Source organism: Miniopterus schreibersii (assembly GCF_964146895.1).
Source record: "Miniopterus schreibersii genome assembly, chromosome: 16".
Lineage (NCBI taxonomy): Eukaryota > Metazoa > Chordata > Mammalia > Chiroptera > Miniopteridae > Miniopterus > Miniopterus schreibersii.
This window is the reverse complement of record NC_138116.1, coordinates 23,955,110-23,981,609: the sequence shown is the minus strand read 5'-3', so window position 1 is coordinate 23,981,609 and position 26,500 is coordinate 23,955,110. Positions and strand designations below refer to the sequence as shown.

The 26,500-nt window shown below is 42.7% G+C and overlaps 1 protein-coding gene across 1 annotated transcript; it reads left to right on the top strand.

Moving 5' to 3' along the window:
* Positions 1–1,736: 1,736 nt before the first annotated feature.
* On the top strand, positions 1,737–22,348 carry LSM12 (LSM12 homolog). Its single transcript, XM_081115962.1, has 5 exons — positions 1,737–1,976; positions 4,001–4,134; positions 18,075–18,184; positions 19,808–19,934; positions 20,736–22,348. The coding sequence occupies exons 1-5, from the start codon at positions 1,853–1,855 to the stop codon at positions 20,826–20,828; spliced, it is 588 nt and encodes a 195-aa protein (XP_080972088.1). The 5' UTR covers positions 1,737–1,852; the 3' UTR covers positions 20,829–22,348.
* Positions 22,349–26,500: the final 4,152 nt, after the last annotated feature.

Here is a 26,500-nt window from a genome sequence, read left to right as displayed (position 1 = left end):
ACTACAATCCCGCCATAGTCGGGCTCCTGAGGGAGGCAACCAATCAATGAGTCTTTCTCACCTCTCTCTCTCCCCCCTTCCCTCTTCCTCCTTCCCTTCCACTCTCTCTAAAAAGCAATGGAAAAAATATCCTCAGGTGAAGATTGAAAAAAACAAACAAAAAAAGTTGTGGGGAAGCAAAGCTGGATATAAATCTCATTTCACTCCATTGCTAAATGTTTTTCAGTTGCCCCATGGAGAAAGCCTAAATTTTCTGTCTTTGAAAGTTTGCTCTGGGTTGTAGCCAGACAACCCTTCAACAGCCTACCCCCACACTCCATTTCATAATATTTTGGAGCTACTTTACGTTCCTTGAAGTCACGGAGCTCTTTCCTCCTCTTAGGTGTCCTGGCACATGCTGTTCCTTCTGTCTAGAACACTCTTTCACTACTTGTCCTCCAGGTCTCAGATATTTCACTTCTTCCAGGAAGCCTTTCCTGACAGTGCAGTTATATATGAAAACCTACAATTACAATGCCACATAAAAAGTGGAATGGCAGTTACATATGACTTGTTATGGGGGCCAGACATGAAAGTTCTCTGAAAAAACCACAAAAATGAGAGAGCAGTATGTTTATTCCTATTAAACGGCTATATTAATATGCACCCAACATTAGGAAGTTGATGCCTCTTGCAGGGCAAGGAAACACATTTGAACTTTGTGTTCAGGTTAAGTAGTGCCAGGGCTGGCTATCTGCCTCCCTCCAAACTAGAGAAAGGTCAACCTGTTGTTTTTCATACAGGAGACTTCAGAATTTCTATATGGGGGGTGGGGGTTAGGGATGGCAATTAGTGATGATAGGGCTTAAAAATCCATCTGCACAGTACTTATGTATACTATAGGTGTGCCCCAAACTCCTGCCCCAAGGCACCCTTTGTCACTACCATTGCTCCTGCTCTTTGCCTGACTTTCTAGAGAAGAGGGCAAGACAAGTGGGAGATGGGGAAGAATCCTGAGTCCCAAGGGTGACGGGTGATCATAGAGGAACTACCATCTATCTACCTACTACATGCCATGCATTTATACACTTTATCTCATTTAGCCTCCTAACTACTCTATGAGGTATTATGTAATATAGTATAGTTGTAAATAGAATCATTTTTTGGAAACAGAGAAAATCCTTGCTAGTTGTGTGACTCTGGACAAGATTTATGTTGCTTCATCTGTAAAATAAGGATATTAATTCCTATCTCAAAAGGTTGTTGAGTGCTCAATAAGTGTTAATACAGAAGGAATAAAGAAATAGGATTTTAAAGAAAGAAAACAGGATAAAAAAAGGATCGGGTTTAGTAATTTGCTCAAGGTCATGTAACTTAGCAAGTGGCAGACCTGGGATTTTGATTCTGGTTTAGCTAATTCCATAGCCAATATGCTTTCCACTACCACTTTGTAACTAGGTATAATCATTTTGGGGAAGTTTCGTGTTAAGTTTTCTGTGACTCGGATTCCTCACATATAAAATATAGAGTTCATTCATCAAACTCTTGCGTCAAGGTGTGCATAGAATGGAGACTGAAGTTCCTTTCTCCTTTCCCTTTTCATTCCACGTACGTCATTTACCTTTAACTTCTAAAACGGACCCTGCAGTCATTTTACCGAGCAGGCGCAGCTGCACAAACATAATATTCAGAGTCCCCTTTATTTCCTCTTCCTTCCTTTTCCACCTAGGCTCCCGCTCCACCCAGCACTAGGCCACGCCTCGGCGTGTGACGTCAGCACGCCTCCAGCGTCGCGTCGCGGCGCTCACTGGGCGCCCGGCTTTCGCCCGCTGCTGCCGCCGCCGCCGCCGCCGGCCGCGGCTGCTCTCCCAAGATGGCGGCTCCTCCGGGCGAGTACTTCAGCGTTGGGAGCCAGGTGTCGTGCAGAACGTGCCAGGAGCAGCGGCTGCAGGGCGAGGTGGTCGCCTTCGACTACCAGTCCAAAATGCTGGCTTTAAGTATCCTTCCCTGCGCGGAGCCCGAGGCCGGGCCGGCGTGTCGGTGCGGTGGTGGTGGGGTGGGGGACGACGGCGGCGGCTGGGGCCCTCTCGGGCCTAGGGGCGACCGGCCACCGCGCAGCCCGGAGCGCATGCGCACGGCCCTGAGCTCCCTTCCCCCCTCTCGGGGCTCCCTCGGTCCTCTTTGGGGATCCTGCCTCCCACCCCTTGTGGGAGCCGGGCCCCCTGCGAGGGTCGGTGGGTGGAGGGGGGCTTGACACGAGGATGGCTTTTCGGGGGGAACGTTATGAGGGGACCCAGTGATCAGGAGAGGGGGTGGTTGTGAGAAGGGGTTGTCGTGGGAGGGGGTTCCCGGATGGAAGGGGGGACGGATAAAATCAAGTGGGGAGGGGGTGTGTGGAGTAAGGAACTGCTAGTAGGGCAAGGGAGAAGAATATAGAGTTTAGGAGGGGGTGTCTACTGATGGGTTTGGTCCAAGGCAGGGCGGTGGGGTGTTGACCAAATGGGCCTCTCCTGCTTCGGTGGAGAGTAAGTGCAAGGCAGAGTTTGTGTCTAAACTGGGGATAGGGGCTTGTTTTACTGGTTCTCGCGTGTGCGTGTGTGTGGTGTGTCATTGGGGGCGGGGAGTACTGAATTTTAGGTTTCTCAGTCATTTGAAAATTGCTGTTTGGGGGATGTTTGCATTGGAAAACAGGTCCAGACAGAGGAACACGTTTTTCAGGGGCTTATGTAGGGATGTGTGGGTTACAGGTGAAAGAGTAAGTTATGTTCTGTTGCTCAGCAGAGCACACATGTAGCCCTGACTTTTCCATAGAAGTAGCCTCTCCTTTTGAAAGTAGCAGTAATAAACAGAATGGAAACCGTGGCCTGCTTCTTTGGGGTGGAAATGATTTCTGAATTATTCCAGGAAATTCAGTCTTGGAAACAAAATGCTTCCTGGTTGTAATAAATGTACCACCCCTTCCTCCTTTATTTAAACCACAGGTGGGTTTATTTGGATATTTATAGCATCTTTCATAGGGAAGTTTTCTACTGAGTCTGCTGCATTTGAGTGGCAAGTATTTTAATTCATTCACCAGTAGTTGTAGATTTCTAGCTTAGAAAGATGGCCTCTGAAACTAATACAGTAAGAACAATTGCTTTTTAGAAATTTTTTATTTATTATCGATAGAAGAAGGGAGAGAAGGGTGGAGGGAGAGAGAGAAACACCGATTTGTTGTTCCACTTATTTATGGATTCATTGGTTGATTCTTGTATGTGCCCTGACCAGGGATTGAACCTAAAACCTTGGTGTATCCGGAAGACGTTCTAACCAACTGAGCTATTCAGCCAGGCTGGGGTTTTTTTTTTTTTTTTTGGTTTGTTTGTTTGTTTTAATACAAGAGTTCATACCTGGACCAGATAAGACCTTTTACTTTTTACATTAGTGGTTTAGTTGGAAGGGTTTGGGAAGGAGGAATTACTCTGCTTTTAATTGGCATACAGTATGCTCTTAAATGGTTGGAGAATGAGTGAATGAATGAATCAGTGAATCGGTTAACTTGCTGGGTCACCTTGAGTCAGCTTCTTTTCTAGTGCTATAGTTTTCTCCTCTGCAAAATGGGAAATCTCAAATCTGAAAAAGCGATAAAAGCACTGTACAGATAAAAGGAGTATTACACCAAGAGCGGAAAGCACTGTCTCTTCTGTGTGGTTCACTAGGTTCAAGACATACATAGGCATTAAAACTGCATTATGCCTCTCCATAAAACTGGTAGAGAGAAGGTGACAGAAATCCTTTCGAGGCTTCCAATTTTGAACTGTATATGCCTTTGAAAAGCTTGAGATCTTGCTTATGAGGTTGAGCAGGAGGAAGGTGACAGGCATGATTTCCTGAGGAGAGTTGTGATTCTTGGAAGACCTCCTCCCTCTTGCTCAAGGCACACCTTTTACACAAGCCTTGTGTGAATTGTTTTCCATGCTCTTTTTGGGATGTGTCAGTGCTCTGCTTGCCCCTGTTTTCCTTAACTTTATTTTTTCACCAGAATGTCCCTCTTCCAGTGGAAAGCCCAACCATGCAGACATCTTGCTCATAAACTTACAGTATGTTTCAGAAGTGGAAATAATTAATGACCGAACAGAAACCCCTCCTCCCCTAGCTTCACTCAATGTTAGTAAGGTAAGGACTTGAGGGTAGTTCTGGCTCTCCAAAATGGTGGGAAAATTGAGTCTCATTGACACTTGGTAATACATTCATTTTCCATTTGTTTTTCATTGACTTATAGCTTGTTCTGATATCTTTTAAAAAATATGTTCAGTTTTATTCCTGGATATCTTCAGAATACTTTAAGAAACATATTAATGCCCAAATAGGGAAATAGAGTTGAGAGCTTGCTTTTGTCCTTTGTAAAAGAGGGCTTTTAAAAAAGCCCTGGAGTCCAAGAGTGAACTTCCAGAGTTGGTGGGGTTGGGTAGGGGTGTTGCCTGTGCAACCTCCTGAAATTGCATATGTATGCACACATGAATATGTATATGTTTGTTCTGGGTGAAGATATAGAGTATTCTTCAGATTCTCAGAGATTCAGTGACCTATAAAAATTTGAAAACCACTGTTTTAGAGCATCATTTTGGTCTTTATGTTTGGATTTTGAGGTCTAACAAAATTAGAGGTTTAGGATATTTTAATCTTAGATGTACAAATTGATCTCTTGGAATCCCCAAATCACTTTTTTGATTCTTCAGTTCTATCAGCTAAAGTTCATGTTGATTAATAATAATATACCAAGCCTTGTTGTAGCCTTTGCTGTCTCCTGTACTTGAAACACTCCTTCCAAAGTGACTGGAGCCTTATCCACCCGGACTTAGTTAAATGGCACCTCTTCTAAGAAGTCTTTGATTGCCCAGGCTAAAGTAATTTGCCCCATTATTCTCTCACAGTACCTTTCCTTCGAGCTAAAGTGACATGTCGTTTATAGTTCAACCTGGTACATTTCTTAGAGTAAAGGAGATTGCTTTTGTTTTACACTGGGACAAGTATAGATCAGTGTGCCCTGGGCACATTGGGACCAAGGTTACCCTATTCATAGCCTTTTTGTAATTATAATTGTACATCATTTGTTTACTTTTCTATCTCACCAAACTTTCTTTTGTCAGGATGGGAACTATAACTGTTTTGTTCATCAGTGAACATACAGAGCCTTGCACAGAGTAGGTGTTTAATATTTGTTGAATGAGTAAGTTAGGCCTTCGATTTTGGTAGCAGCTGCCTTTCCTTAAGTCTCTTGAATTAGTGTGGTGGAAGTTTTTCCCTCCAGAGGAGTCTTTGTAATAATGTATATTCTCTTGCCTGTTTTGGGAATGTGGCGTGTTTGCTAAGGATTGAGCAAAGAGAGGAAATACTCGGGCAGTTGAAACAATAGAGGGTAACTGAGGCTGGCAGAATGTAATTACCGCAGATACAGAGATCCTTTTCCAGATTCTGGGGAAATGACCATGTTTTTTAGTGATGGCTGAGAACAGATTTGGAAGGGTCTTAGGTTTTATATTAAAGGCTGTTGCATACGTAACATCCCATTCTTAGAAACAAAGGTTTTTGAAACCCTGGCTTAGTCAGGTACCTCTACTAGAGTATGGGAACTCTTTGGGTGGTTTTCTGTTAGCTGAAGAGATTTTAAAAGATTTAAGTGAAAGAATTTATTCCTAGTATGTTGAGAGAAATAGGCTCTAAGTTATTCTTTGGTGTTTATATGGTATATGAAGTAGTCACTGAATAAATGGACCTTTAGTGAGTAGTAAAGGAAAGATTACCTGAGAGATGATTTTTTCAAATTTAAAAGATACTAATTTCTGCCCTGTGACCAAGTGCCACCATTTATCTGAGAGGGCTTGGAGTGGTATGGGTGGGGTTGTTAAGAAGTTCTTTTATATTTGACCTCAGATATAAATAGTACTTTGTGGTTATTTAGTTTGTGGATTATCTTTGCTTTTATGATTTTTCTTTCTGCTGGTCAGTTTTAGTTGTTTAGTAGCATTGTTGCAAACTAGTAGTTTACCTACTCGTTCAGGAAAGCGATAGGAAGTAATAGGTTGGGGAATGCCAGAAATCTTTACTTTTCTTACATTGTGGTCTGCTTGCCAAGTCTTGAAAAAGGTTTGCTGGGCCCTACTTGGTTTGTCTCAGTGGTTAGAGCTTTGCCCTGCGGACTGAAGGGTCCCAGGTTCGATTCCGGCCAAAGGCATGGACCTTGGTTGCAGGCTCAATCCCCGGCCCTGGTCAGGGTGTGTGCTGGGGGCAACCAATTGATGTGTCTTTCTCCGTCTCTCTCTCTCTCTCTCTCTCTCTCTCTCTCTCTCTCTCTCTCTCTCTCTCTCCCTCCCTCCCTCCCTCCCTCCCCCTCTCCCCCTCTCCCCCCTCTCTTCCTCTCTTCCCCTCCGCTCTCTGAAAAGCAATGGAAAAAATATCCTCCCATGAGCATTAAAAAAAGAAAAAAAAGAAAACATAACAAAAGTTATGCCCAGCCAGGGTGGCTTAGTGGTTGAGCATTGACCTATGACCCAGGAAATCACGGTTTGATTCCTGGTCAGGGCACATGCCCAGGTTGCAGGCTCTACCCCCAGTAGGTGGCGTGCAGGAGGCAGCCAATCAGTGACTCTGATCATTTTTCTCTCTCCCTCTCCCTTCCTCTCTCTGATATCAATAAAAATATATTTTAAAAAAATTAAAAAAGAAAAAAGGTTTGCTGGGAAGAAAAGTCAGAAACTGAAACTAGGTTGGAGGGCTATCTTTGGATTTCTTTCTAATTCTTCCATTTGTAGAGGTGTTTATGAGTAAGCTATATTGGCTTTCCCTTTAAACCAACCTTTGAGGCTGTTTTGTGATTTCTTCTTGAATTCAGTTAGGATCAGAAGAGCCTGCTGGACTATTACTGAAAACAGCTAACTGGGCAGCTGTTAACATGTTGCTTAAATGACATGAAAAGTTTATCTCATTTAAGAGCACGGACTTTGGGTTTTTTAAAATGGAGGTTTGTTTAAGTATGTTAGATGAGAACTAAAGTGCCCTGAGATCCCTGAAAGAAAACTATTGATGCCTAAGGTCTAGGGGAGCACTACCTGTGACCTCCACTTTCAGTGGAAGATACCATCACATGTTGGCTCATCTTGCTGACGTAGTAATTGCTCTGTTTCATTAAACCTGTTGATATAAACTGTATATTTGTTTACTCCGACCCAGCAGGAAATGGAAGAGAAGGCCTTTTAAAGGAAATACTAAATTCCAGCCCTACTAGAGAAGGTATGAACTAGCAATTGGAGATGAGCCTGTTTTGCTTTCTATTGGCAGTTCACTCCAGGCTAAGAAGTCCTATGTCTATCCACAACAGTGGGATGTAAGAGGAAGCTTGGAAGAGGACAGTGGAGTTGCAGAAGGTGGAAGTTTTGAATATCATTTTCTCCACAGTAACGGAAGTTTTGAATATCACTTTATCTTCTCCACAGTAACATTGTACCTTTTAAAATGTTCCAAATTTTCTGACTATAAGAATAAAAGTACAAAAGCAGACCAAAGCCAATCATAAGTGAGGTTCAGTTTATTTGCCATGTAGCTTATTAGTTTACTCTGTCACGAGGAAAGCTTAAATATTGCTTGAGGATGAGAGCCCTAGGGTCCTTATGGTAGGGTGAATTAAGGTGATTTTTTTTTTTTTAAGGTGATTCTTAACAAGTTCCTTTGAATTGACTTTGCTTCTGGTTCTCTGGGGATAAAGATTGTGCATGGGATAATAGTGCTCTCAAAAGATGATTTGGGACATATATCAACATGAACAGAGTTCTCTTTTACGTAGCATTTATCAAACATTTACTGAAATCCCTTTTGTGCAAGGCAGTGTGGTAAGCTCTGCTGGGGACCATAGCTTACATTTTTCTAGTGCTTTGCAGTTTACAAAGAACTTTGACACGTTTCATTTCATCCTCACAACCACACTGTATGATCTTTAGAGTGTGTTCTTTTCCATTTAGTTTAACAGATGAGAAAATAGTTTCACCCGTTTAAGTGGCTTGTTCAAGGTTATATGGCCAGTAAGTAGAGTGGGAACTAATATTTTCACATTCCACCTTCTGAACTAGCAATCGTTAGACATCTCATTTAATCCTAACAGTTCTTATGGTGTGGGTGCCATCACCATCTTACAGAAAAGTAAACTGAGACTCAGAGAGGATAAGTTACTAGCTTAAGGTCATATAACTAGTAAGTAATAGAGCTGGGATTTGAACTCAGGTCTGATATTTTGACAGCAAAGTCCCGTGTTTTTTCTACTTCTGTGTTCTTAGCCTAGGGAGCTTATAGAGTAGTTTGGTGAAATGAAATGCGCACCTAAATATCTGTAATCCTAAATAATGTTTCTAAGTAAAGAGAAACATCTGTGTTGTGTGGTCAGGAGCAGTGTGGTCTAGTAGAAAGAACATTACATTAGGACCAAGCAGATAAGTTTTTAAAGCCACTTCTCTGCCATCAGTTTCCTCACTATAAAAATGGGATGTTACTACCTATCTCATAGAGTTGTTATGAGGATTAGGGCAGGTTGACTAGACTTGGCAGATGTTAATTTTATTCTCCCTCATCAATTATGTGTAGCCAACTGGTGTTCCTTTAATTATGGGATAAGGGGTGAGATGGGGGAAGGGGAGCATTATGACAAAGGTAAGGCAGCCAAGAACATTGATGCTATTACTATGTCAGTCTTTCCTGGCATTGGATCTACATTTGTTCAGATACTGGAACTTGCCAACCCAAGATTGGGGGAAATCAAAGTTGTGTTGGATACCATTAATATGTAATATCTTGTAATTAAAAGATGTTTTTAAGAGACCTCTCGTTGGTGTCCAGAATTAACTTGAATTTCCAGTGCAGTGTTATGAGGTGGCATAGTTAAGTGAACACTTGCCTTAGTACTGGAGGTTAGAATGAGCATTCACAGAACCTCAGAGGCTGTGTGTTCAACCTCTGAGATTCTTAGGAAAAAACTCATTGACACAGCCAAGACAAGTGGATGAATTCATTTATTTAGATAAATTGACCCAGTGCACTGAATGAGATGTAAGTCTTCTCATCACTTTGCTGAGTTGGAGAGGACTTTCTGGAGGAGATGTTTGTGTGTGTTGGGGGAAGCAGGAAAAAGGGACAAAGCATAGAAAATTGAAATCTGCAGATAAGCTGTCAGCCTCTTTTATCCTTTTATTACCTGTTTCTACCTTAAAAACATACAGTGGACCATGAAATGGAACCAGGAAGAGATTGAAAGAGCTTATCATCAGTTCCTGGTAATGAAGAATGAGTTGGCTGCCTTTGGATAAAGATGGTATTTGGAGATTGGTCAGTGAGTGGAGGGGCTTGGTAAGGTTGAGAAAGTGGATAGACACAAAGTTTACTTTTAAAAGAAATGGAAGCCCTGGCCAGCGTTGCTCAGTGGGTAGAGCAGCCTGCACACTGAAGAGTCCCGGGTTCAATTCCTGGTCAGGGGCATGTACCTGGGTTGTAAGTTCCATTCCTGCCCTGGTCGGGCGTGTGCGGGAGGCAACCAATCGATGTGTCTCTCTTACATCAATGTTTCTCTCTCTTTCCTCCTCCCTACTTTCCATTCTCTCAAAATCAATGAAAAAATATATTTCGGTGAGGAGTACAAAAAAAATTAGTAATAATAATAATAAAAGAAATGGACATCAGTGCCTTACCTTTAGGTATGAAGTCACACTGAAGGAAGTATGAGTTCCACTATTTTCAAAGCTAAGATTTAGCATGACCTTATGACTTTCTGGTTATTTGAAGGTTAATCCTCAAGTATGAGTAAACTCCTGGGGTAGTTGATAGGCACTGCATTGTGGTCTATATTCATGGACCTGGGCTGTTAACTGGGCCCTTGACCACATATCTTGACCTTAATGTGTTGAGTTATGGAGTTATCCTCAAGGAAAATCAGATGACCTGGCCACCCTGTAGTTATGTATATATTGGTAGGAGGTAGAAGTTGTTCATATTATGTAAATGTGAGGAGAGAAATAACTACTTGTCTAGTGAAAGCGAGACTTTTTTGTTACATAAAATTTTTCTGGCTTCTAGAAGCTATACTGTATAACCTGTTGGCTCACTTGATTAGAATATGTTGTCAAGGCCACAGTCCCAGGTTAGAGTCCACCAGTAAGTTTTGCACCTGGCTCTGAGAAGACAGCTGTTTCCTTACAGAAGTATTATGAAAATACAAGTGGAGGGTGAAGAGGAAGAGCCCATCACTGCCGAGTGACGGGGCATGCTAAGTAGTGGGAGTGTCAGATGAGGTTAGAGAGGTAGAATGATTGCCATTTAAAAAATCACTAGCCTTTTGAAACAGGTCACATTCAGTGGCATTCAAACTTTGGGGTCAACCTGACAGAGCCATAGTTGGGGGTATAGTGTTCTAGGCTAGGGCGTATGACTCAGTTCAGGCTATAGTGCATGGCAGCTGGCTGATTCAGTACTGAGGGCTCTAAAGAGGGCTTTCCCTCATTAGTCAAGGATTTGGTTCTAAAGGGGGCTTTCTTGATATGGGGTTCTGGGGAGAACTGCTGTTTACTTGAAAACACAAATTGCTGAGCCCAGGTACTCTGGCAGAGTTGTGCCATAGGTGTGTTGTTGCAGCTACCTCTGCACTCTACCTCTTTGGCATGGAGACAATTCAAAATAAGGACTTCACTGTTGGGTCAGTAGTGGCATCTCTTCCAGTGTTAAGAAAGGGGCATTTAACTGGTTTAATTTTCCTGGCAGAGAATAGGCGTGCAGGTTGGAATTTTAAGACCAAGGTAAATACCAGAAACTATCCTAGAGAGAAGCAAATTTTACCTCAACTATAGAATTAAAGGATCTACCTAGTACCCTAAGCTAACGGTGTAGTGTGGTAGAATGGAGAGTATGAAGAACTGGGTTCTTTTTACAATGGCTGCTAATGAATTGTGTGACCTTGTGTTAGTCACTTAACGTCTGGGAACTGTTAGTCCTATGGATCACTAATAGGCAAGGTTTCTTGTCCTTTTATCCACCTTCCCTCTTGCTACCCCTCCCTTCCAGATGCTAGGAATGTCAGGATGCTTAAGACACTGCCTTTGCCCTTAAGAATCTCATGTTGGGCCCAGCTGGGCATGGCTGCAGCGGTTAAGCGTCGACCTAGGATTCATGCGATCGGGGTTCGATTCCCGGTCAGGGCACATGCCCGGGTTGTGGGCTGCAGCCCATCAATGACTCTCTCATCATTGATGTTTCTATCTCTCTATCCCTCTCCTTTCCTCTCTCTGAAATCAATAAAGATATATTAAAAAAAAAAAAGAAGAATCTCATGTTGGGAGTAGTGAGGGACAGCAACACTTATTTTAATGGTAACAATATGGCAGGATCAGTGTTCATGGAGGTGTGAGCAAGGTGCTATGATATCATAGAGCAGGGGAAGCAAACTTTCTATAAAGGCCCTGATAGTAAATATTTTTGGCTTTGTGGACTATACATGATCTGTCACAACTACTCAACTTTACCTTTGTAGCAAAAGCAGCCGTTGATAATATGTAAACATATAGGCATGGCCATTCCAATAAAACTTAACTAAAGCAGGTGGTTGGCTGAATTCAACTCACAGGCTGTAGTGTGCTCACTGTTTGCATAGAGTAGTGAACATTTTAGGGAAGGCTTCTCAGATGTAGCTGTGGGGTAGGATCTTGAAGAATAAGTGATAATTAGGTAAAGGGAGGGAAGCTAATGGAATCAAGCTGATTTGGAAGGTGCTTAATTTGTCCATCTCTGCAGTTTAGAAACTGGCTGTTCTGTCAGTGAGCTAAACTGGAGGTTGTTTTAAAAAGGGAGGAAAAGGACTAGTTAAGTGCCAGTATTGGTGTTAGGTGCTTTACAGTGGACCCTTGAGCAACATGGGGTTAGGGGGTGTCAGCCTCCTCCGCAGTTGAAAATCCGTATATAACTACAGTGGCCCTCCACATATGTGGATTCCCAACCGAAGAATTGACCCTTGAACTGTGTGGGCCAGTTGAACAAAATTTGCGTATAAATGAACCATGCAGATCAAGGGTCAACTGTATGTCTTACTGAACTACCACAGTAACCCTTCAGGATGCGCCCCAGATGACTGGACTAAAGCTTAAGAGAGGTTATGCATCTTGCTCAGATTCATATAAGCTAGTGAGTGGTAGACAGGGATTTGAGCTAGAATCTCCTTTTGAAGGGTAAGGGGGTGGCTCTTCTAATTTTGCTTTGCTTTTTCTGCTCACTTCAGAGCCCAGGAAGCAGTAACGTATGGCTTCTTCACTATCATTGAATAAAATCAACACTTTACTCCATAAAGTGGAGCCCCCATTTTGGTATGCAAAGTTAAAGGCATTTTCTAACTTATTTATTCCAGTTATATTTTGGAAGATATTCTGTGTAGGACTTACAGCCTCTCTAGCAGCTCTTATAGAAACTAGAAGGGAGAACACTGAACTCACTGACTTAAGGAAGGTTCTGTTATATGGATTTTTCTGAATGACCCACAAGCTACTTTCTCTGTACTAATAATGATGTTATAATAATGTTAACAGCTAGTATTTGTACGATGCTTTATAGCTCACTTAGTACTTTCACCCACATTATCTTTCTTGATTCTAATAGCCCTGTGTGAGATGGCTAATTTGAACATACACTTCAGAAGTAGGTTGTTAAGGTAAAATTTCAACTTATATCCTGGCCAGTTTTCTCTTTGACTGAGAGAAACTAGTGCCTAGTTTCTCCATCTATTAAGTAGGAGTAATTTTAGTCCCTGTTTCATAGGATTGTTGTGCATATAAAAAGTTTAATACATGTAAAGTGTGTAGCTTGGTGCCTAGCACGTAGTAAACTCTTGCTCAACAAGTTTAGCTCTTAGAATTTTAAGGTTCACTACCAGGCCTTTTTTTTTTCCTACCATTCTGGTGTTTGATTTAATGTTTTGATTAATTTTTATGTATTCTGGTATACAACTTTAAGCGAGTACTCTATTTTTTGAGTTCCCAGCCATCCAAGGTTGTAAAGAACAGTATTTTATTAGAAACTTTCAGACAGGAATTTTTAGCTAGGGAACAAGAAAGAAGACTTGAGGATATTGGTAGTTGGAAGAAATACTTTTCTTTTTTAAATCCTCACTCGAGGATATGTTTATTGATTTTGAGAGAGAGTGAGAGAGAGAGAAACAAACATTGATTGATTCCCGTCCATACACACCCTGACCAGGGATCAAACCCGCAACCTAGGTATGTTCCCTGACCAGGAATAGAACCCACAGCCTTTTTGATGTATGGGATGACGATGCTCCATGTAACTGAGCCACCGGGCTGGGGCGGAAGAAATACTTTTTAAGAGACTGCTTGTTGCCCTGAGGGCTCAGTGGTTGAGTGTTGACCTATGAACCAAGTGGTCCTGGTTTGATTCCTGGTCAGGACACATGCCTGGCTTGCGGGCTCCATCCCTACTAGAGGAGCCTTGCGGGAGGCAGCTGATTGTTGTTTCTCTCTCATTGATGTTTCTGTCTCTCTATCCCTATCCCTTCCTCCCTCTCTCAATCAATGAAAAAACATTTTTTTTAAAAAGGGGGAGAGAGAGAGAGACTGCTTGTTGCTAAGAATGAGGGCTTTCCAAGAGTGCACCTCAGAATTGAAATAGCAGGAGCAAGCAGGGGCCCTTAGGATGACAGTTGTTCTTGGCTGCCTCTAGTCTGCCATCCCTCAGCCTCCACCAGGCCTTGCAGGCAGCACTGGCAGTTCCAGGGCAGCAGCTGCAGTGCTTCCCAACCCCTCTGTAAGGGCAGCTGGTTGGAAGGCCCAAATACACAGAGAAGACAAACTGAGAGTGGCTCATTGGAGTCAGTAGGTCATATCCAGCAGGTTCCTCTCGGCTCTGCTTCCCTTGTGTCAGCTGTCACAGCCTGCTAAATGCTTGCAGTAAGAATCCCTCTGGATTCCCCACAGCACCTGTGCTTTTCTGGACTGGGTGTATGGAAATAAAATGGCTTAGCTGGTGACTAAATAACAAGATGAAGTGTATATTGTTTGGATTTTGTTGTGGCTGCTTTCTCATCTCCATGTCACTGAGTGTAGGAAGAGATGTGTGCCATTGGTGTTCATTAATTCATCGACTCAAGGGGTAGCCAGCAGCAGCCATGATTAGAAGCCTTTTAATATTAACGTGCTTTGGTATCAAGTTCATGTACTTTTCTCCGTTACCCACATCAAGGTGCTATATGTAAAATGGCCACAGGAGGAAGCACAGGTTAGTAGACCAGGAATAACTGTTTTTACTGGGAAATACAAAATGAAAAGAGAGGCAGGTAAGCACAAGTTGTCTTGTACAGTCTTTTCAATTAATCTGTATGCACATTAGTAACAAATATTTGTAGGTTTGTGTTTCTTGGTTTGCCTGAACCCAGTGTACTCTAAAAGTTGGTGCCTTTAATATTCTTTGAGAATCTAACCAGTTAGTTCTTCAGTTTTGATTGGGAGAGGCCAGCAGCCTGCATGTTTGTATTGAAATTGAATGTAGTATGGTGAAAGTCATTGAATTTAAAAAACTGCAGTCCTGCCCTCACCAGTGTGGCCCAGTTGGTGGCAGCGTCATTTCATACACTGGAAGGTGATGGGTTCGATTCCTGGTCAGGGCACATATGTGGGTTGTGGGGAGTTCAACCCCCGGTTGGGGCGTCTACAGGAGGCAACTGATCCATATTTCTTTCTCACATTGATGTTTCTTTCTCTCTCTCTCCCTTCCTCTCCAAAAAAAAAATCAAAAAGCATATCTTCAGGTGAGGAAAATAAAAAAATAAAAATAAGAAATTGCAGTCCTGATGACCAACCAACCCTTCCAAGCTAAGGTGGGTCCTTGTGACCCTCCCATCTTCTCTACTAAGGGCAGCTTATGAGTTCCCTCTGGCAGTTTCACAATACTATAAACTTATCAACTTGGAATAAATGGACCATGTACAGATATTAGTTTACAAAAATATGATGTGGGAAAACTTAGATCTGTATAACAGCTAACGAGGTTAGAGTGATAGTCACTTGCTTTACTGAAGTAGGCTTATCCACATTTTTCACCAGTTTTTAGGAACATGCCAAGAAAGAACAAGGTAATTTTCCTCTCCTCTTACTGCCAATTTTGAGGAGAAACACTTTTAGATTCTTTTTGTGAGGGTAGTCCTCCTGCCTAGTCGATGGGGTCCTCTGTGGAAGAAATTTACCCTGTACAACTTCCTGGTGAAAGCAGATCTGTTGAATATCAGATACAAGCATTTTTCATATTGGCATGAAAATAATCTATAAACTGACAACTGGAGTTGTCAGGGTTTGCGGTGAGTCCAGACCCCTGGACTCACCGCACTGCAAATTGTAGGTGACTCAAAGTGCAATTGTAGGTACAGGAAGAGTAGTTGAGGATATTGGAGCAAATTGAAATATAGTCAACTTACACTGATTTCTGCTATCTTTTCCAAAGCTCTCCTTCATATCATTTAGCATTTGGGATCTGTTTGCACTATGAATTGACATGGAGAATCATCTGTTCTTTGCTTTCAGAGCCTTTAGAAGAGACTGTACAACTAGTATTTGGGGGGGAGGTATTTTGAAATAATTGTTCTATAACTATTGTGTTGCTGTTGTTCAGGCTGTCCAAACATTGCTTCTGGCTGAGATTTATATCCATTTTATTCTGCCTCTAGTAAAAATTCAAAAGTGGCTCCTCTGTTGGCCTCCTCTCCTCCCTGTCCTCTTTTGGCTTAATTTGTGAGTTCCATTCTAAAATATTCTGCATAAATGCCTGGTTTCCCTGAGCCAACTCTTCTCTCTCACTGGATGAGTGATGTTACGTTTTTAACCTACTATGTAGGTGACAAGGATATTTTACTGTAATCAACACAAGCTTTATAGGAGCAGCTTTGTCTGACCCAACGTTGGGAGATGCTTTTGGTTTTCAGGGATAAACATTTTTAAAAAAACCTCAAAGTGAGATCCTCCTGCATGCTCATGGGGTAAACATCTGTGTGACCACCAGATGCTTCCCAGGAGCTCTGTAGGAGCTTGGTTCATCCAGGGAAATTCTGCTGTGCTTCAGTTTTTCCTTTTTTTTTTTTTTTAAATATTTTTATTGATTTCAGAGAAAGGAAAGGAGAGGGAGAGAGAAACATCAATGATGAGAGAGTCATTGATCAGCTGCCTAGTCCGCAACCCGGACATGTGCCCTGACTGGGAATTGAACCCCTATCTCCTGGATCCTAGGTCGATGCTCAACTGCTGAGCCACGCCTGGCTGGGCAGTTTTTCCTCCTTTTCCTTGGAGACTTTAGATTTTTCTACAGGGTTGTTGGGAAACTGAGACTCAAGAAAACTCCTGTTACTAGGGTTTTCTTGGTGACTGAGTAAGCTTTGCTTGTTGCCACTTAACATATACCACCAACGGTTCTCTTTCAATAGAAACTGAGTGCTTTCAAGCCACAGGCTTTCTTGCTGCACTTGGGATTGCCAATGCTCGGAGGAATGCTGTCAGCCCTGTGCATTTATTTCTTTGTGAAGTTGTAGTCTAGTGGGGCCAAATGGCAGGACCGGGCTTAAAAGATTATTTACTGCTGCTGTCTGTCTCTCTCCATGTCCTGACGACCATGTGAAAATGGAGCTCTGACTTCAAATCACTGCAGAGTCTTAGTCTTTCTTCCCTCTTTGACCTAGGGAGACTGAAATGATAGTGTATATGTGAGCTAGCTCTTTTGTGCTGAGATCCCCTCCTTCCTCACACAGTCTCTGAAACTCAGAGGCAGGGATGAGACTCCCCAGTTCCTCATAATCCATTTGAAGGCCTCTTTTTCTCATCTTCATAGTCTAACCCACACCTCAATAAAGTGCTTCATTTTACCAGTAGACAGATACTTTGCTTACTTTTCCCCCTGTAGAACAATATTTGGTTTATGGTTTGAAGGGTCACTGTTAAAGCAGAATACAAGTGTTTAAGAATTCCAGGCATCTAGGTACTTTGTGATTGTGCTGGAGGTACCTCTCTGTATTTAAGGAACTGGTGTTTCAGAACAAATTGTGTGTTTGCTCATGTCTTTAATGTGCTGCAGCATCAGTACTAACTGTTCATGTGTCTGAAAATCTCCAAATCATTTGACTTTCAGATGCATTATCTTTCTTTTGTTTGTTTTAACCATCTTGTTGAGTCTATTTGTTTTGTCTTACACTCAGATTTGTATGTCAAGTCTCTAGCAACCAATAGTGTGGGGTAGGGGTAAAAAAATGTGTTAGAGGTGCAACAGGATTGACAGGGCCGCACCCCTGTTGGGAAGGATTTCCTATATTTTATTAGAATTTCATTTGATCAGTTTGTGATTATTTCACTAGAGGGCTGTTAAGGAATAGACATGAGGTAGAATGCAGACCCTTTTTCTAAAGAGCAGGATTGCTCTTCAGCTCAAGCTGAAGGTGAACAATATCCATGGTTAGGTTTACTTGAGTCTTGGCTCCCTGTGTGAGCACAGATAATGGTGCTAGAAAGGTAGAGTCTTTAGAGCCTCAAGTTCTGGTTTGTGAAGGTGTGGTAGACATTAATTTCTAAACCCAAGGCTCTAGCACAGTAACTGATAAATATTCTTAATTCTCTCCTTTCATAGAAATGTTTGTATTACCTTTTATCTCTGACCATCGCTTTCCCATCAGGTAGCTCCCCAGTCACACTGTATCGCATTGCCCTGCTCTGTTTTCTTCCTAGCACTTACAACTGTGTAAAGTTACCTTGTTTATGTTTTTGTTTATAGTCTTATCTCCGCTCCCCCCCTTCAGTGCTGTATCTGTAGCTTAACATAGTGAATGTCTGGCACATGGTAGGCATTCAAAATATTGGAAGGAAGGAATGTTTGCCAGGAAAAGCAGTAAATTATTCAGGTATATTGTGTGTATTTGTTTCACTTTTGCTCTGTGTGAGAAAACTGAACCTACCCAAACCTGTCTTTCCCGGCCTCCTTTCCTCAGTTTTGGCCTGACTGTTGGGAAGAATGAAGGTGATTACTTTCCTGAGTCTCTTTCCTCTCCCCCACTTTAGCTTGCCAGCAAAGCACGGACAGAGAAGGAGGAGAAGCTGAGCCAGGCCTATGCAATCAGCGCTGGTGTCTCCCTAGAGGGCCAGCAGCTCTTCCAGACCATTCACAAGACGTGAGTTGGGGGAACATAGGGGTCCCTTGCCCCAGGGGTAATGCTGCGTGGCTGGGCTGTCTGGTAGCTGACTTTCAGGTTCCTGAAAGTCACCAGGGAAGCTGGGTAGTGTGTTGGCAATACCTTGACATCTATGTGGGTACTTGTTGTCTTACCATACAGAAGAATGGTGTGATTGTGGACAAGTTGTCTCTCTGGGCTTCAGTTTGTTCATCTGTAAGATTTAGTTTTGGATTCGATTATCCCTAAGGGTCCCTTCCAGACTTAGTATTCGGTAATTTAGAACTAGTGATTTCTTTGTCTTTTATTATTTTAATCTTGTTGTACCTTTTTCTAAAAGCTTATGTAGTTTTATTACGGAAAAGTTATATCTGTTTTGCTTTTCCCAATTGTACATTGGGGTGAACATAGGGAGTTAGGGAGAGCAGAAGGCCACCGTATTACCACCTCCTAAAAGACATTTTGTCACAGCAGAAGTCATTTGACTCTCCACTAGCTTCCCTGGTTGCTGAAAAACTGAAACATTTGACACCCCCCTCCCTCCTGCTGCCTTATGTTACCCTATTTAACCACCTGGGTCTGGTGCACAGATGGCAGCTGGCATCAGAGCTGTTTGAGTCCATGGTGTGAGTATCTGAACATTTACAGGTATGTGAAGGAATTCTCTTAGTAGTATCAGCTGTCCTGGGTTTCCCAAAGTGTGAACTGGAATGGGTTTTCCCAGTCTGGCAAGGGCCCAGCTGTCTGATAATTGAGAAGGACAAGTTTGAGGAGCAGCTTCCATTTTAGGTAGTGGGCAGAGTACAGATCACAATAAGATGGGGAATTTGTTCTCTCTTTCTAAAGGTGCCATTTCTCCCTAGGCCAAAGGTTGGCAAACTATAGCCAGCAGGCCAAATCTACTTATTTGTTGTCGTTTTTTATGTTTGTTTTCTTAAAATATGTTTTATTGATTTCAGAGAGAGGAAGGAAGAGGGAGAGAGAGAGAGAAACATCGAGGATGAGAATCATGATTGGCTGCCTCCTGCACGCCCCCTGCTGGGGATTGAGCCTTAACCAGGCATGTGCCCTGACTGGGAATCCAACTGTGACCTGGTTTCGGGTTGATGCTCAACCACTGAGCCACACCAGCTGGGCTAAATCTGCTTATTTGTTTATATATCATCTGTGGCTGCTTTTGTGGTACAGTGGCAGAGTTTAGTAGTTGTGACAGAGATTGTATGGCTTGCAAAGCTTAAAATATTTGCTGTCTGACTTTTTATATAAAAAGTTTACCATCCCTTGCCTTGGGCTGCTACTTAAGTTGAATCTATTGGCCTGAGCCTCACTGTTTATTTGTAACTCAATTTGGTTTGGACCTTCAGGGGCTGCCACCAAGTTTTCTATGGGTTTCTAGGTCCCTAATGCCTCAGAGCAATTCTTCTGGGCCCTCCTCAGAGTAAATGTGCATCAGTTTCATTGCTTTTCCTAGCCACTGGTGCCTATGAAATGTTTCTTGGCTACTGCTTCCTATGCGCTGCTGGCAACTATTGTTGGCTGGGTGGTGAGCTGGGAACTTGGGGTCGGCAGGAGGTGTGAGATGCCTGCAGGAGGTAACTTTTACTTGTTTTCTTTTCCTTCCAGCATTAAAGACTGTAAATGGCAAGAAAAAAACATCATAGTCATGGAAGAAGTTGTTATTACACCCCCATATCAAGTGGAAAACTGTAAAGGCAAAGAGGGGAGTGCACTGAGCCATGTACGCAAAATAGTAAGTAAAGGAGCCATGAAACTTTATAAGTGAGGATGATTCCTTGGCCTTCACCCACCAGCATCAGGACGGGACAGTGTGTTACAGATTTCTGCCTCCTCTTACACAGCCAGCTTGCGAATAGCCCTGCTTTGCCACCCTGTCTCCCTGCAGTGTGCTGCTCTACAGCTGTGGCTTGGACACTCCTGCGGGGGTGGAACCAGTGGGTAGTGTGAAATAAAGCAAGTGGTCGTTTGCAGTGTGGTCCTCTGTAATGTGTGGCTTTTTGGAATTCCATGGTATTGGGCCTGAGCAGTTCCTCTGATCTCAGGCTGGGTTCTTAGGAAAGGCTGGTTGGTATAAATCAGCCTTTGGCCTCAATCTTAGTTGCCCTTGGCCTCTCTGACCCTGCATATGTCACCTGACTTTTTAGGTTGAGTTGTAGCATTTATAAAAAAAAACGGCATTGACCAACATTGTGGATATAAAAAGTTTAAAGACTAATTTCCCACCAGCTTTCTGTTCTGTACTTGTGTGAAGAAGAGAGAGGGATTTTAGATCATAATTTCTCTTCAATTTCTATTTTAGTTTATAGATTCATCTTCTTTTAGCCATTCTTAGCTGAAGCTGCAAAAAATGTGGCTGAAACAGGTGACTTCCACCTGCCTTGTTGGAAGGGCCAACAGACAGCAAAGGCAAAGGCGCCTGAATAATCTGTGGGCTGGTCAGCCAGGATGGGGCTGTTGAAACCTGGAGTGGACTGTTTGAGAGGCCTTGAGTGCCTATCTCCTTTTCTGACCTAGGCTGACTGGTCTCTTTCAGGTTGAAAAACATTTTAGAGATGTGGAAAGCCAAAAGATACTGCAGCGTTCACAAGCCCAGCAACCACAGAAGGAGGCTGCCCTGTCATCCTGAGTCCACATACATGGAGGACTCTTCCAGCATCCAGCCAAGGAGGCGATGGTGGTGGCTTCAGCGGAGGCAGGCCGGGGGAGGGAAGGGATCCTATGTTTCCTGTTGGCTCTTGTTAACAAAGGGTCAGCATTTCTAAATCTTAGACTTGAACAAACAAAACACCCAACAAAAAGAACAAGAGAATAATTTAAAAGTTGAATCATTACTTGACTAACAGACTTTGGTCCACCATGTCCTTTTCACAGCCCCCTTCTGGAACAGTCACCTTGTTAATTTTATTTTTGAAAATTACTTTCTGGCTCTACCCTTTCACCTCTGACTTTCATTTCCTAGTCTGTCCCTGCCATTCTGTTTTTATAAGTGGCTACACTTGCCTTCTGAATGATTGAAAGAAACTTTTACATCTTCTCTTCCAAAATAAAAGTAACAAGCTGACTGTGATACTTAAGTTGAGACTAGAACAGCAGACAGAGGTCTCACTTTAAATTTTCCCTTTTTTTTTCTTTTTTTGCACAGGGCATGGCTTGAATTAGTTTTATTTTTCTTAACTTTAAATATATATATGAAAATATATATTAAAATGTTCTCTAAATATTTTCTGCTTCTTGCAGGTCTCTTTTTACTAGATCATGGCCACTCTTCCCACCTCATCCCTCTGAAAATAAAAATGTGTTGCCCTCCCCACCACCCATAGCCAGGCAACTAACTTGACTTAGTTCACAGCGTATGCAGATGGGAATTGGCTTTGAGGGTTCCTGATGGCTTTTAGTCTTTATGTGTATATCAGTCTCACATTTGGCTGAAACTTCAGGATTCTCCTTCTGCCTTTTGTCTTCATGGTACTAGAAGAATCTCCTCACCACTCTCCTGTCTCCTAGATGAGAGTGTCAGCCGCCCTTTTCTCCAGTGTCCTCTGCGGAACTATTTTGCATGGCACATCTCAGCTCCTCTTTGAGGAATGATATTCTTTATGAGAAACCTGGAGTCCACCTATCCCGACCTCTCTTTGCGTGCGAATTCAGAGTCACCAGCCCAGGAGAAAACTTGGGTTACCTATAGTTTCTCTTCTGCTAACCTCCTACTCTTATGCCCATGCCCACTCTCTTTAAATTTTACAAGCTTATGACAGTTTGTATGTGCTCAGCCGATGGGCAGAAAACCTGGAAAGAGTTCTGGACTTTAGCCCACCAGTTTGTCTGGTTTGAATAACCTGCTGAGAGCCAAAACTGGCACCCGTTGCTCCATGCCTTCAGGGTGGTCCAGTGGGGCAGAGTGTGCCACCCTTTGAGTATTGGGCACTGAGTGGGATGTGGGTGATGCTCATGTGACTGGCTAGAGCTTTGGGGGTGGGGTGGGGGTTAACTACTATTTTTTTGGCCATGATCTCTTTCCCCTTTCCTTTTTTTTTTTAATTAAATAAATGGATCAAAATTAAATAATTCAAGCCCTGCCTTCAAAATGAAATTTTTTTTAGTATTGTTTAGCAAAAACAATAAAAACCCAAATTTTTTTAACCATCACTCATGTCTCGGGTTTGTGTGTGCTTTAGAGGCCCCAGAGGGAGAGGATCTGAGAATATGTGTGCTTGATTTGACTTTTCCCTTTAGTTTCTTTGCTTCCTACTCTATACCCTCTCTCCTCTACTCCTTGAGAACTCATCCAGAAATACGGTACAAAGTGTGTAATTTAAGAAGGGCATCCAGGATTGGGAGCTGTGTGTAAGTGGAGTAGGAGAATAAATGGTACATGCATTAAACCATTTGTAACAGGACTGTTTAGAGGAAAAATGAGAGAAGACTGAGAAGTAAACTTTCATATTCACCTGCCATTGGCCAGAACTTAAAGTACCATGCCTTTGATTTAGTATGCATGGAAATGTAGACTTCTGGAGAAGGTAAAAGGGAAACAAGAAGAGACCTTGCAAGATCTAGAGAACCTAAGAGGTACGATTAAAGGGGTGAAGGTAATTAGTGGGAAATAGCAAGCCCAGGGGAGGCGCTGCCACATCTCCTGTGTTATCACGTCCTGTTAGTCCCTAGATCTGTGAGTGGGAGACAGTACTGTTTCTGGTAGGAAGCACTTTTGACTCTGGTTTTAATTTATGAAGTGATGAGGGGGAACTTTAAGTAGTTCAAGAGAGAGAGTTAGTGTGGTGGGAAAGACAGGCAGTGAGGTGTAGAATAACGGGCTTCAGTTCACATCCTTACATCTTTTTTTTAAATTTAATTTTTTAAAATTGATTTTTAGAGAGAGGGGAAGGGAAAGAGAGAAACATTGATCAGCTGCCTCTCACATGCACCCAGACTGGGAATCGAACCTGCAACCTGGCTGTGTGCCCTGACTGGGAATCGAACCCGCCACCTTTGGTGTATGGGACGACACCCCAACTGCGCCACACTGGCCAGGGTCCACATCTTTATTTCCTCACTTTGTATTGTAGATAAGTCATTTCACCTGTCTGCACCATTGTTTCTCCAACTGTAAATAACGGAACTAATACCCATCTCCTAGAATTGGTGTGAAGGGTTAAGAAAGATATTGAAAATGCCTAATACTTAGAAGATGCTCTAAATAATATAAATGTTCTATTGGTCCTATGATGGTGAAGTCTGAGATGAGATTGGATTAGATGATTTCCAGAGGCTTCAACTTTGTTTTAGAAGTCTGTTTAGATGGCGTTTTAAATGAGACTAATATGTAGAATGTTTGGGCAGGGGTAGGGGTGTCAGAGCCCTGTCCTCTCAGCCTCTCACAGATCTTACCCCTACCCCTTCCCTGGAGCCCCTGAAGAATTTCTTTGATTATAATTTGAAAATTGCTCATTTTGCAGAAAGAAGGGCAGTGAGCTCCATTGGGGTGAGGGACGTATTGAGAGTACCACTGCTACCTGTGGTGGCAGAGCTGGAACAAAACCTGTGGGGTCCCACTACTGCTTTGTGAGTTTCCAAACTATTGGCATGTGTACTACTCACATTTGTTTGCCAGGTTTAGGGTGGGATACAGAGGAGACAGGCGAGTGGCCGAAATTGCCCCTTATGATTGAAAGAACATTGGACTGTTGAAGAGTGTGGTGCCAGAAGTCTTCCATTTGTGATGAAACATACAGGTAGTTTTGTACTGTCTCCTTGGCCTTGAGACATTCTCCTTCCTCTCCAAATACACACACTTCTATACCCCAGCACCCGATTACCTCCTCATTGCTACATATGCCTTTGGGTTTACTGCTGTTTAGAACATCCAGTTTGTTTGGTATAAACAGCCTTCCCACACTGAGTTGATACTGAATCTGCCGTTCAAGCTGAGCAGCTCATTACTGATTAGCGTTTTAAAATTTTGAAAGTTGCTCAAACATGTCAATATTGGTTCAGGGGCTCCTACCTGGGAACCACTGATACAGGGTAAAGGTTCCTTAACACTTTTGAAGCTAAGAATGTGTCAAAATCTGTTCTTCCTGGCTGGTGTTGCTCAGTGTTTAGAGTGTCAGCTCATGCACCAAAGGGTCGTGGGTTCAGATCCTGGTCAAGAGTACGTACCTGGGTTGCAGGTTCAATCCCTGGCCCCGGTTAGGGTGCATGTGGGAGGCAAGCAATCGATGTGTCTCTCTCATCCATGTTTCTCCCCCCCCTTTCTAAAAAAAAAAATCAATGGGAAAAAACCTCGGGCGAGGATTAACAAATAAATAAATCTGTTCTTCCATAAGATATGCTGGTTAAAGAAGGAGTAGAGGGTTTTCAGTCATATACTGAACTAGCACCTACTGTCCTGTTGACGGAGGATACTGTGGTGAGAATGTATGATGTTAGAAGCTACAATGTACAAGATGAGTGGTAGGGACAAGAGTGTGGGAACGGGGACTGGTCATCTCAGTTGGAAGATGATCATTGTGTAGGTGGTGGATTTGTTTTCCCATCACTGCTGCAAGCTGTGGGTGCCAGAGAATTCCCTTTTAAGAAACTTGAAATCATCAAGCCTGTACTGCCTAAACTTCAGGGGTTTAACACCATGAAGTATCTTACAGGTGAAAAAGGGATGCCATCCACTGGTGATGGGCTGCTGCTAGGTTATAAAGTTTCAGAACAAGTTCTTTTATGTTCTTACATGGCTTATTACAGGAAAATTAGAAAATAAGGCAAACATTTTCCATCTGCCACCTAAGACATTGTTAACATCTTTCATGTCCTCTAGGTTCTAAGACGCTTCTGTCCTTTGGATTTCTGAAAATGCAGTGCACTTCACAATGTCAAAAGAAACTTGTCAACTCGTTTTCTCATCCTTGGCCCACAAAGTGCACTCTATAATCTGTTGGCATGTTAGATGTGTTATATATAAAAGATATGAGGCTGGGTGATCTCTGAGGTTATGTGCAACCTCAGTAATTCTGTCTTCTATGTCTTTCCTACAATGCCTTGCTTCAGAGCCACCTCTGAAGCCATCCTTGACAATTAAAACGGAAAGTGATTCATGTAACTTGTTTATATCATGTCATGTGGCATGAATAATTTGTATTATAGTTACTTGTTTAGGTTTATCTTTAGTGGCCTAATGGGGAATTTGGGGCTCAAAGGCAAAGGTTGTGACTTACACATTTTTGTATTGTTCTCCAGCACCCAACCATTGAGGTAAGACTGAAGGTAAAGTTTTGAAAGTCATCAGTTTAATAACTGAGTTGCCTGAGCCAAGGTAAGATGTGATCCAGTACTGACTGGGTTTTGAAGAAAGCTTGAAGTCAAGTTTGGAAAGAGGACAAGGGACCAATAAAGGTCATGGGAGGAGATGGGAAGGAAGGTGTACCTCGTTCCAGCTTGAGAAGCAGCTGGGCTTGCCCCTGATTTCTCCAGAGCAGATGCGGGCAACTGGGACCAAGGCTGGTCAGACTGAGGCCTCCCTGTCTCATTTTCCTTTAATTTTCAATTTTTTTGACAAGTCTAAAGTGGAACAAAGTTTCTTCCTGAACTGGTGAGGTGAGGGTAAGGCATATTTCTAGTGACTTCTCAAGTAACCTCTTCTCCCTTTTCCCCAACCAATCATTCTGGGGCTGATTGCAACAGGTAATCTTCAGTGGAGGTACTAACAAGTGGTTTACTTTTCTAAGCGGGCCCCCTTTATTCTGGTCTCTGGCTTGAAGTAGTTGCTTATGCTTTGCTATAGGAAGGTTTGTGTACTGTTTTAAAGAGAATATGCTGGGATGGCCTCTGAGATGTGATTTAAGCTGAAATTTGAAGAACAAGGTGACAGCAAAGAGTGCTCGGGTAGAAGGAATAGTCAGTGCTAGATACGAGGCTGACAAGAGCTTGGGATGTTTAGGAATCTCTAGGAGATAGGTGGCTGAAGCCTAGTCAGCAGGATAGAGAAGTGGGCAGGAGCCACTTCATGCAGGGCCTTGTAGCCATTGAAGGGACTGGAATCTTCTTGGCACAGTGGGGAGCTGTTGGAGGGTGTTAAGCTGTCAAGGGATTTAACCTGATGTTAGGTGGCAAAAGTGGAAGCAGGAAGACTTGTGTTAAGAGGCGGTTGTAGTAGTCTAGGCAAGAGATGGTGTTGACAGAAGTGATTGCAGGACTGATAGGACTTGCTGATGTATTGGATGTGAGGGCAAGGTGGTGAGGGAAAGAGGAACTAAGAATGACTTCTCGGTGGATGATGAACAATGGGAGAGGAAGAGGTTTGTGGAA